Source organism: Eptatretus burgeri, chromosome 1 (genome assembly GCF_056783735.1).
Source record: "Eptatretus burgeri isolate ZD-2024b chromosome 1, Ebu_testis_v1, whole genome shotgun sequence".
In the NCBI taxonomy this organism is placed as follows: domain Eukaryota; kingdom Metazoa; phylum Chordata; class Myxini; order Myxiniformes; family Myxinidae; genus Eptatretus; species Eptatretus burgeri.
Genome location: NC_140961.1, coordinates 100,654,784 through 100,667,283, shown reverse-complemented (window position 1 = coordinate 100,667,283; position 12,500 = coordinate 100,654,784). Strand labels below are relative to the sequence as shown.

The 12,500-nt window shown below is 45.6% G+C and overlaps 1 protein-coding gene across 4 annotated transcripts in view; it reads left to right on the top strand.

Annotated features, from left to right (window-relative positions):
* XRCC1 (X-ray repair cross complementing 1) overlaps positions 1-12,500 on the top strand; it is a 97,324-nt gene that overhangs the window by 25,671 nt on the left and 59,153 nt on the right. For all 4 annotated transcript variants that reach the window (XM_085893188.1, XM_085893178.1, XM_085893168.1 and 1 more), the window contains one exon: positions 5,909-6,067. In XM_085893188.1, coding sequence (XP_085749314.1) covers positions 5,909-6,067 — 159 coding nt within the window. The remainder of the gene's footprint in view (positions 1-5,908; positions 6,068-12,500) is intronic.

Below are 12,500 nucleotides of genomic sequence, written 5' to 3'. Positions count from 1 at the left end.
AGATACTCTGGGTGCAAAACACCAAGCAACTTGTCCTGTCATTGGTAACTAAGGCGCCCTTTCCCCATCGGCCACACCTACGCAGCAACGTGTCGTGTCATTGATTTGGTAAATTATCAACGTGTCCTGTCATTGGTAACTAAGGCGCCCTTTCCCCATCGGCCACACCTACGCAGCAACGTGTCGTGTCATTGATTTGGTAAATTATCAACGTGTCCTGTCATTGGTAACTAAGGCACCCTTTCCCCATCGGCCACACCTACGCAGCAACGTGTCGTGTCATTGATTTGGTAAATTATCAACGTGTCCTGTCATTGGTAACTAAGGCGCCCTTTCCCCATCGGCCCCGCCTACGCAGCAACGTGTCCTGTCATTGGTTTGGTAAATAAATGGCAATAACTTGGGAACCACTTGTCCGATTAATATCAAAGCTTGAAAAGGCACATACTCAGATCCCCAGCAATATACCTGGCAAGTTTCAATTAGATCCTGTGTTAATTTAGATCAATTCAATTTGATCCTGCGATCCTGCAACAAGGATAAATAATTAGATATTCTTTCAATTGTTGGACCAGTGGTTGTCGAGAAACAGTGGTCACAGACAGACAGATTGCTGGAATTATTGAGAGATGCTGCATTAATGCACCGCGTTCATTGCAATTTTACACCGCATTGAACCGTGCATTTCTCATGAGGGACAACACGTTGGACCTGTCATGTAATGTCATTGAACATGTCATGTATTGTAATGTCAATAAAATCATTTTTAAACATATTGTATGAAGCTTTGTACATGCATTCAAGATTGGGGGACCCATGAAATGTTTTAACGATTTTTTTTTTTGATTTGACCCTCAGTTCATGCCCTGGGGGTGAGGACTAAGGATCACAGAGGTCAAAAGGAGATTTATTTTATTTTTTTTTAAACCTCTTTAAACTTTGCTTTACGAAGGAAGCATGGGGATTTGCAATGGCAAGCCATCGACTTTGCTATAGTTTGTATTTAGCTCTAGTTTGAATCCCCACAGCACACCCTAATATGCAATAAATTGCTTTGTCAGTCTTCTGTATGTGCCACCTAAAGTTTTGTGAATACAGAGATGAAGCACAATACTTAAGTCCACACCCCCTGAAGCATGAACCCTGGGGTTAAATCCAAACATGTACACATTTCATGCATCCCCCAATATTGATTCCACATAAAGTTTCATCACTTCTGCCACCGAAGGTGGACGGGGATTATGTTTTTATGTCTGTTTGTCTGTGAGTAGGATATCTCAAAAAGTTGTGGATGGATTCGGATAAAACGTGGTGGACAGGTTGGGTGTGTGACAAATAATTGTTTCAATTTGGGTGAAGATGCAAATCCGGAACGAATTTTTTTTTTTTTCAATATGTTAAGTGATTCATCACCATTGAGAGATGAGGCCAAAAACGATATATAGCATGATATTTTAAAAAGTTGTGGACGAGTTGTGATAAAACTAGGTGGATGAGTTGGTTCGGTGACAAGAACAAGCCGATTTGATTTTGTTTAAAGTCTGAATCCAGATTCCGCCTATCTGAAGGTTACAAAACGTAAACTGTTCAGCCTGGTGGAGGTATGCACCTTACTAAGTGCCGTTCCAGTTTTAAAATGTGCCCGTAATTGCATATTTTAGTATTTGACCTTTTCACCGAGCCCAGACAGTTGCTTTTCTTGAAACAACTCCATGAACATAAGGTTAATGTTCCAAAAAATTAAGCAATCTTATCCCTAATCTTGCATCTTTGGCTTATTTTGTTCAGTTTATGCAATGAAACCACCAGCCAGTTGTTGAATTGTGTCTATGGTTAATTTGCATATTATGAATGCCATATGTTTACCCAACTACACACATTTATTTTCTGATATTTATTTTTATTTATAGGTTTTATGGAATTGAGCATGCTGCAAATGGTATTAATTATATCAATGGGCTTCAACTGCACCACCACCAAGGTGGTGCATTAAAACATTAAAGGAACTCCACTTCAATTGTAGTCCACATGATAGGCCTTAACAAGTCGAGATATAATTGGGGACCAGATCAGGAACCATTTAAATGAAAACAACATAAAACAACATAATCAAACAAATGGATTTACTGAAGGAAGATCGTGTTTAACAAATTTATTGGACTAGCAGAGTACCTGCCTTAGAGGCGATCTTGCTCCAAGCATGCAACACGTTTTTCTGGCTCATGCCTTTATTTTGGGCAGTGTATAGGCAAGTGACGACTCTGTATTGGCAAAATAAAATAACCCTGGTTACATGCATGAAGCAAAAAAAATTCTTACTGTTTATAATCAAAACACCTCAGCATTAGAAAACGTGGGGACAGGAATACTGTGCTGTAAATAGTGGGGACTTGTAATAGCGACGCTACACGTTGCGACCTGGAGGCGACGCTTCACGATACACATTTACATGGAGAGTTTCTGTTTCCCCACACCCATTCCAACACCACCGGCAAAGATAAGAACACCCCAATACATTATCCATTAATTGGGATCATGCTGACTCTATGTAGAAAGTCTGGATGTAATCTGTCTGAGAAGTAGAACGACAAACTCACAAATGTGAATTATAGTGAGGATTATCTGAATAGGTTTGATTGGGTGGTAGAGGGAATGGCAGTGGATGGAGTACATCTCGACCTTCAGAAGGTATTGGGTAATGTACTACATAGGAGGTTGTTGGTGAAGGTAAGGGCTTGTGGAGTGGATAGTCTGGCAGCTAACTGGATTGGAAACAGGCTTTGTGATGGGAAGCAAAAAGTGGCTGTGAGTGGGAGGCTGTCCAACTGGGGGGGGGGGGGGTGTACCATAAGTAGTGGTGTCCCTCGGGGATCAGTTTTGGGACGATTATTATTCATAATTTACACAATGGGGGTGAAGAGTAGGCTATTTATATTTGCAGGTGACATAATGCCTGGAGATAAGGTGGATAACAGAAGGTGGTGATCAGATTCAGGAAGGTATTGAAACTTGCAGAGATTGAGTTAAAGATTGGTAGATGTAGTTCAACATAACGAAATATAAGGTGCTGGGGATGGGTGGGAATAATGAAAGATTGGTTTACATGATGCAAGGGGCAATCTTGGAGCAAGTCACACAGGAGGAGGATCTATGTGGGTAAGCAGACAGGACAGTGCCAAGCCGCTTTTGGTGCAGCAAACTGTTTTTATTCATAGGAGGATAAATTATAAATAACAAAGGTGGTTTTAACACTGTATAGGAATTGAGTGAGACCTCATCTGGAATATGTGTGCAAGTTTTGGTCACCACAACTTCGGAAGGACATAGCTGCTATAGAGAGGGTTCAGCGTAGGGCTACTACAATTATTTTAGGCCTGGCTAGATTCAGCGATGAAGAGTGGCTGAAGGAGATGGGGCTTTATTTATACATTATAAAGAAGGTGGTTACGAGGGGATATGATTGACATGTTTCAGGTCATGAAGGGCAAAGACAAAATAAGTGCAAAAGAGTTATTCAGCAGAATAGATGGTGATGGGACCAAGGGCCATAGCCTGGGAGTAAGGAGGTGAGAGTTAAGACGGTAGTAAGGCAAGGGTCTTTCACTCGAAGAGTAGTTGATGCATGGAATTGTCTCCCTCTAAAGGTATTTGCTCCAGAAACAGTCGATAGGTATCTCCTCAAAGCATTAGAGATAGAGGTGTGCAGGAATATTGGCAGAGCTTGTAGGTAGCTTGAGTGGATGGGTGATTGTGTACATCTGTGCTGATTGTGATGACTGAGAAGGTCTCTTCAAGGGCTGGTGTGTGGTCATTGTTGTATATTGTTGTGGTTACCAAATTCGCAAACCACCATTCAGGTCCCTTAGGTGAGATATCTCGGTAAGTATATGTGTAGTTAGGCCCAAACCCGTTGTCTAGAGGGAATAAATGTTATTCATGCGTGCTGCGACTCTTCAGGATAGCCGTTTTTCTTTTACTATCTTTATTTTGGACCAACCGCCATTGTTACCACCACCAACCACAACATCAACCACCCACCGCGGCGCCGCTTCACGTCACACCTCGCAACCGTCGCATCGCCACCGTTCTTGCGCCGCTTGTGGGTACCGGTGTTGGACTCGTGCAGGGCGCGCGCCGAACAGCGTGTACAAAACCACGGATTTTCAGCTCCAAAAACGGATCAAAAACGACACACGCCCACTTTTGCTCCGACCAATCGGTGAGCGAGGGGCGATTTGGCCCCGCCTCCAGGGCGTTGGAGGGCGGTCGCTATATGCAAATTTATGGATCAAAAAGCATTCACGCCCACTTTTTCTCGGGCCAATGGGGAGCGAGGTGAAAGGTCGAAGGCAGGGGGTCAAAGATGAAAAGGCGAAGCCACGGGGCTGATATAAGCGACCGCGTTCGTCAGTCAAGAGAGTTAAGACTTCGCAGTCGGTGGAGTTGGGAAGAAGAAGCAAGAAGGAGTTGGTCGTCGTCGTCGTGTGCGTTGGAGTCGGAGCGAAGAGGACGGAGCTGTGGAGAGGCGGCGAGGGCAGACGAGGGGGTGCTCGCGTCGTGCCGGGAGCTGCACACTAGGGAGGCCGACGGCGCGACCTGGTCGAGGTGGACACGCTCGTCGCGGGACTCGAGACAGTAGAAATCCTCCTTTCCCCCGAGCATCAGCAACCCCCTCCTGTTTCCCCCCGCGCTGAGATAGTGCGACCAAGGGGGCCCCCTTCCCACCCCCTACCAGACACTCACCGCGAGGCCCGCGGAGTTGAGGCACCATCGCCGCTCCGCGTCTCATCACCAGACGGGTAGGCCCGACCCGGTCTCGGCCTCAGGCCCGCCTCATCCTTGAGGGTGTTCTTTTGTTTTGTTTTGGGAATGTGTGTTGTCGGCGCCGTCTGTGAAGTAAAATTGTATAAGTGTTGCCGTGTGCTCGCGTAATCGGTATTAGATCTGCATTGTCGCATTTGCTTTTTGTGTAAAATTGCATTGTTCTTCTTTTCTATGTGCTTTTGGTGGAATTGAATATGTGTGCTTTCCGTTCATCGCGAATAAATGTGCTTTATTGTTGAACTGTTTCCCGCTTCGCTTCGTCATTTCTTTCATTGAATCCTCATCTTGCTTCACGTAAAGGGTTGGTAGTGGGCTGAATACGCCCGATAATTAATCGAACCGTCGAGGCCGACGATAACACCGCTCGGTTATCCCGATAGTACGGAACGGGTCGCTTAAGTGGCCCGTGTCCGAAGTCGACCTGCGGCGAGGTGCGATCGCCCGGTCTACCCTCCGTGTGGGTACTTAGGTAGGTCGAATTTGGCGAGCAACCCTATCCCACGCGGGGGCTGATTGGCTCGATCGCGGTGAGACCGAAAGGTCCACCCGTGACTGGTTCCCGGCGTTAGTCCGAGAGGGTCACGACTGGATTGTCCGGCCGGTGGGCGACGTGCCGCGATTCGAGTTACGTGGCCGTCAGCACGCCGGCGGGCGCGAATCCGTAACAATATATTCTTCACCCCAAAACAGACTTCGCCCTCCCCGGAAACAAATACACCCCCACCCCCCACATTTTCATTTTTAACACCCTTTTGTCCCTTAGCCTGCCACACTCCTCTCGTCTCCACTTCTCCCAATCCCCCCATTGAAATCGAGTCATTTTGACAGTTTTATTTAACCTGGTGTTTGCGTGGCGCAGGCATGATAGGCTGCACAGCCTCCTCCTGCATCTAATTTCCTTGTGGTTCCTTGTTATTGCTGTTAACTTATGAACAGTGTGTGTTAAAAGGTTGATGAAGTAGTGTGACATGTATTTTGCACACGCTATTCCTCCTTTGTTTGCCAAGCTTGTTGGCTCATATTTGTGTGTTATGCACATCTGTTTTGTTATTTTGACATTGTGTTATCACTTCAACTCTTGCAGGTTATTTTAGTCATGTCCTTTTTTATGACTCCTGATGAAAGCAGAAGATTGACGAATTTGAACTCTGTGCGTACCTTTGATTCTGACAAACTTTCAAAAGAAGCAGCTGATGGCAAGTGGGAAAAAGTCAAAATTGTGTGCACGCAGCCCTACAACAAGGTATTGTGCTATATTGTTTTGATTAGATTTTAATTGCAATAATCATCGATTTTTTTTGGGGGGGGGGAGTACTGTAGTGTAGCTTCTGAGATGTTTCACTTTGTTGTATAACATGATTGTTTTATTTTTGGAACTGAGTGGATATTTTTGGTGCGGGGATAGCTCACGCTTGGAATGTGATCGCTCACCTCCGCTCAGGCGTGCGATCAACTCCAAATTGATGTTAATATGGCCATCCTTGAAGCGACTGCTTCAGTATTTTGCAGCTCCTCATCCGACTTGTTGTTAATAGTTGTGGCATGGGACCGCAAATGCTACAATGCATGTTGCAGTATTTTAAAAGTTTATATTTTCCCATTTTACATATTAAGTTTTGAGTGTTCTGATTTTTCCTTTCGCACCACTTTTTGTCCCCCTAATCTTCAATGGTGGGTGAGTAATAGTCAAAATTGTGTGCTTCCCTTACCTCTCATTTGTGTCAGCACAGGTTTATGGTTCCTTTGCAAAAGTAGTGGTTTTATTCCTTTGCATTATCAATTTGGTTTTTATTTCTTCCCCACAAACTTTCCTCCTTTGCTATTTCGTCTTAGAGTGGCATCGGAGTGATCATTGCCTGCAGCCTTTGAGGGATTGATTCCAATGGCTTTTGGGCCTCTAACCAGATCTGGAGTGCTTTCATGCTCAACCTCCAAATTCCAGCCAGAATGTTATCCAACTCTCACTCATTTCTTGTTGAGGTACCCTTAGGTAGATCGCAGAAGTACTCAACTGTCAAATCCTTCCATTGCACTCAATGCTTTCCTTGTCAGGTTTTGTATTTCCAGGTCACTGTGTATCCTCATCCAGTCATTTGGTCAATGGCTCCCCTGCCTTCATTTCCCAAATCCAACATGACTTGTTGCTTGCCCTAGTCAACTGTCATTTGGCAATTGGGGCTTGTGTCCCTGTGTGGAGCCAGTTGTCTTCACCTAGTTTCTCATCAGGCTTCACTTTGAGAGTCAGTTCGTTCTCTCTGCAGCATGACAAGTGTTGGGAGAGATTCTGTTGAGGCTTCCCATCATCCAAGTAACAAGGCATTTGTAAGGTGCCTTTCTTGTATACTCCATGATCACTTCGAGTGTATGGTCTGTGATGACCCCCATCATCACCTGGTTGAGATTCATACACCCATCAAGCACCATCTTGGCCTCCCACATAGTCGTTGGAATGACCTCATTGTCCCGTGGGTCTTCACCCTATTGGCATTGTGTTCCACATGGAAAGTGATATAATGAACCCCACATCTGTGCCCAGTGAGACCACTCAAGCTTCAAAAGTCTGAACACAGTTCTCACAGGGATACTGGCATCCTTGAGCTTTCTTGGGACTCAGGCTCCATATTTCACTCTGCAGATCCTACAGTGCCAGGACTCCATGATAGACAGATATTTCTCATTTCCCTTCGAAGAGTAGAATCCAGGACAAAAGAGTTTAGCACCCAAAACCCAATGGACATCCCTCCACATTGTTCCTGTCCAGATTTGTCCTGGAAAACGGATATGACTCTTGCCACATGTTGGTGGTGATCTCGGGCAGTTTCTTGAACCTGACAATGCACTCATTTATCACTGACCCATATGAGAGTTAAACCATCACAGATTTCTTGAGAGAAATCAAAAAAATCTCAAGATGATGACCTTCACTCCAAATGTTAACTTGTACTTCTGCGGTTATTCACTTTGATCACCGGGTACCGAGCAGAAATCGTATCGCATTCACGTGCTCACTGACCATCACAATGTTTTTATTTATTTATTAAAATGTCAATTTAATAAACGAGTACATGCCCATAAAAAAAAATAATAATAAATATTCAAACCGCGAACAACAAACAACAACCACACAGGCCGTTTCTTCGCTCTCGCGTGCCCGTACGTGCGTGGCCCGGAAGTTCGCATATTATTCGCAGTTACGATTATTCGCAATTTAGTTTTAATATTCAAATAGCGCCAACGTATTTTACCTTTTTGCAATGTCGTGGCAAGGAAAAACAAAAAGAGAAGAGAGAGAAAAAAAATTTACTTCCTGGTTCGGAGCATACCAGCACTCTGATGTTACCGAAATTTATGCACCGTCTAATATGAAAACGATCATAACTTGGGGACATTGTGTTTATCTATAAATGCACATAAGAAATCGAGAAATTATTAGAATACACGGTCATCACTATCCGGAAGCCCATACGTTGTAACCTGTAATGGCGAACGCGGATGAGCTTCCCTTCGCATCAGCCACGCCCACGTAACAACGTGTCTTGTCATTGGTTTGGTAAATAAATGGCCATAACTTAGGAAGCACTTGTCTGATTAATATCAAACCTTGAAAAGGCACATCCTCAGGTCCCCAGCAATATATCTGGCAAGTTTCAATTAGATCGGACCAGTGGTTGTCGAGAAACAGCGGTCACACACACACACAGACACACACACAGACACACACAGATTTCTGGAATTGTAGATAGATAAATTCTGGTAGTCCTCAGTGACTCAATTGCTAGCCAAGGCGCACGTGTACACCCCAGCAAGGCACCATCACATGAATGTTCCGACTCCACATCTCCATCGGCCTATGCCTTGGAAGAGACACTCACCAGGAGACATGTAGCGGAGCGTGTTGGATGTGGCAGGGCGAGGTGGACCTTGCAAGCAATGTCTCACACACTGTACCACCACCTGAATATCTTATCCTGGATATCTGACCCCATGGAGAACAATTGTACCCACCACCACACCTGGAAGGTGCCTGGGTTACCCACCCTTGCATCGTATATTTGACTTTTGAGAACATGCTGTGGACCTTTCCCCCTCCCCACCCCACCCCTCACACACCCCCCTGCCCCTCATAAAAAATAATAATAATGGGAATGCAATGGAAATGCAGGCTGATGTACTCAATACTGGGATGATGAGATGGACAGCACTCCCTGGGCCTCCCCACACATGTGCACATTTACATGGTTGGATTTACCGACGAGAAAGCCTATTGCTGTACTGGGACAGCAGACAACAGAATGGGCCCAAAGTAAAATGATGCTCACCTGATCACAAACGCATCCAGGGACACAGCTTTGTGTCACCCCGCAAATAACCCAGCCTTCTGAGCCAATCCTCTTCCAAAGTTACGGGTCGGCTTGCTGACTTTCCTTTCCTGCATTTTTTTCTTTGCCTCTGAGGCTATTTACCTTTGAGACATCCTGTGAATACGGGTATGACTCGGATCAAGATTGTCACCACATGTACATTTTCAAGGTGTGGGTAAAAGCCTGCCTGACACCATAGGAGCTGCAACAATTTACAGGAAGCGGCCTGTTTCTTGCCCACACCACATCCCAAAATGCATGTATCTTCACAAAGAAAACAAAACTTCTCGACACCTCTGCGGCCGTCTCCATGCATGCTCTGCATTACCGCAACATTGCGAGGTCGTGGCAAGTGTGAACCATGCCCTGACCTTTCTCCCTACTATGGGTCTGGGTTTGAGGATCAGCTTGATTCTCTTTAGCTCTTACAAGGTTAATGGGAGCCCTTCGCCAAACATTGCATGTGCGTGCGTGTCAGTCAGTGTGTCTCCTGCAAAATACCACAACCATGAAACCTAGCAGCCTGAAGCTTTGCATGCATACAAAGAAAACTCTGAGGAAGTGCATGACTGAAAATTGGTGTTTGGGTGAAGTAAAACACCCTGTCCTTATTTAATTATATTCGTTATCAGGTGCATCCTCGGTCACCGCTCTCTTTGGGGTCTTGAGGTGTATCTTGGGCAATGTCGCTGGGGTACGAAGCTGCCATGTTGTTTGGCCTCCTCAACTATGCCTCACCTTGGAACAAGCCACAATTATTTCTTAATGACTGGCAGGGCCTCCAAGCAGCCATCAAACTTCTAGACTGGTCTCCCATCGCTACTTTCTCTAACATCACCTCATCTTGGGAATTCTTTCAAAGAAACTTTCTCTCTCTCATGCACAGATTTATCTCCTCTCGTCTTCAGTTGTCCTTCCCTTCCTCCTGCCCATTGTTCACTGAAGCTTGTGGCGAGGCAGTTGTCCTGAAACAACTTGCCTTTGCCTCATGGAAAGCAAACCCAACTGAGGAAAATCTCAGTTCCTTCCATAAATCTCCGAACAAATGCGTCTACCCTCAGGAGAGCCAGAAAACAACATATTTCGAATCTCAAGTATAAACTCTCAAACTTCTCTCCCTCCTCCAAATCCTGTTGGCATCTCATCAAATATGTTTCTGGTGTATGCTCACACTCCATCTGCTCCCTTACTTCAAATGGCCGCACTGCTGATGCCGCATGTGAAAAGGCTGAATGCCTAAACTCGGTGTTTACATCTGAATCTTGTATCCGAAACCCATCGCTTTCTGTACCCACCTTACCCAGTCGCACCCAACTGTCCCTGGACTCTGTGTCCTTCTCTTCTGACAAAGTGGAGAGTTTGCTGTCAAACCTCGACTCAGATTCTGCAACCGGTCGAGACGGCATCAGCCCAAGGGTCCTAAAAACCTGCTCTTGCTCACCCTCTTTGCTCAAGGTCATCTGCCATCTGCTTGGAAATCAGCAAACATTGCCGTCCTGCATAAAAAAAATACGCAAAAGCAGATCCCTGCAACTACAGACCAATGAGCCTCCTCCCAATCATCAGCAAGGTTATGGAATCCATCATCGCTTCAGACATTAAATCCTTCCTCTTCTCCAATGGCTTGATTTCCGATCATCAATTTGGTTTCAGACCAGGCCACTCTACCCTGGATATGCTGCTTTTGCTCTCCCAACAATGGATGGAGGTCCTCGAAGCCAGACATGAAATCCGACCATATCCCGAGGCATATCACGTGATTTTGATATGGTCTGGCACCTTGCCCTGCTCACCAAACTCTCTTCCTATGGTGTCCAAGGCCATCTCCACTCATGGCTCACAGACTTCCTCTCCTGTCCCAGCCAACGTGTGGCCCCAAGTGGAGTTCTCTCATCCCCTCTTCCTGTCTAGGCTGGAGTTCTTCAAGGTAGCCTTCTGGGCCCTGTTCTTTTTCTGGTCTTCATCAATGATCTCTCCGACTCTCTGGAAAATCCTCTTTATCTCTTTGCTGATGACTCTACCCTCTGTCGTACCTTCTGTCATTTCTCAGTGCGACAAGCCGCAGCTTCTTCTCTCTCTGCAGATCTGGATAAAATCACAAACTGGTTCAACAAGTGGAACATGTCTTTCAATCCTCACAAATCTCACACTCTCACCATGTCTCTCCAAAAGGACCATTTACAACCACCCCCCCCCCAATATATTTTCTCAGCAATCCTCTGGAAGAAGTCCATTCATTCAAGCCTCTGGGTCTCACTATCTGCCATGATCTTTCCTGGGAAAGCCACATTTCCAACCGGGCCTCCCCTCCCGGCTGGTGCTCCTACCTCTCACCTTTCTCGGCTTCCTGCTGTGGAAACCAAGGCATTTGAGATCATTGGCATCTCCAGCGATGAGGCTGAGTCTTTGGGCCTCTCACTCTCATCGCAGGCAGGTCACTGGTCTTTGTCTTCTTCCGTCTCCTCTCTGGTCTCGCCCACCCCTGCTTTGTCTGCGATATGTCCCCACAATATTTCCACAGGGTGCTCAAGGTCCACCAACAACCCCCTTCTGGTAAAACTACCAAAATCACGAATCACTGCTCACCTTCACTCTTTCATTCTTCTTTTTTTTCCTGCTTTTGGAATAAACTTCCAGACTCTCTTCAATCCCATTCTTCCCTCCAGGCCTTCAAAACAGCTGTTCACCACCAACTCTTATCTTCCCCCATCTAAAACCTCAATCTTTTCTACCCCCGTTAATCCACCCCAAACCCACCTCCTTCAAATTCCCTGCTTTCCTTCCTGAAAGTCCCTGTAATGTCCATCTTGTATACCCCGTGTTCCCTGCCCCATCCCTCTCCCTTCCACAGATCTCCTCATGTCTCTGTTTCCCACTGTTTTGTTCTCCCCTCTCCCACCCCTCTTGTCTCATGCCACCCCTTGCTGTTTGTTGTGTGTTTGCTTTCATACGAGCCTCGACAATGCATACAAAAAAAAACAACCTTAATCTTTATAAACAGCTGTCATCATGCAATGGGTGGGGAAAAAATGGGCTCTGTAATTTAGAAAACACGTTAATACAGCAAACAGCTGAGAAATCTGGTGCTATCAAATGTATTTTGCTTCGAAACGCAAAGAGAAACCATATAACCTTTGTAAATCATGTACCTCTGTCTTGAAACGACTGCCGACTGTACATCTTGATCGGGACACAAACTGTACCACTTTCGACTGGAGGGCACTTATCAAGTTGCAGAGGTGAGAAGAAGGAGGGAGAGGGAGGAGGGTGAGGAGGGGAGGAGAGTGAAGTACTCCAACTAAATGGTTGATAAGG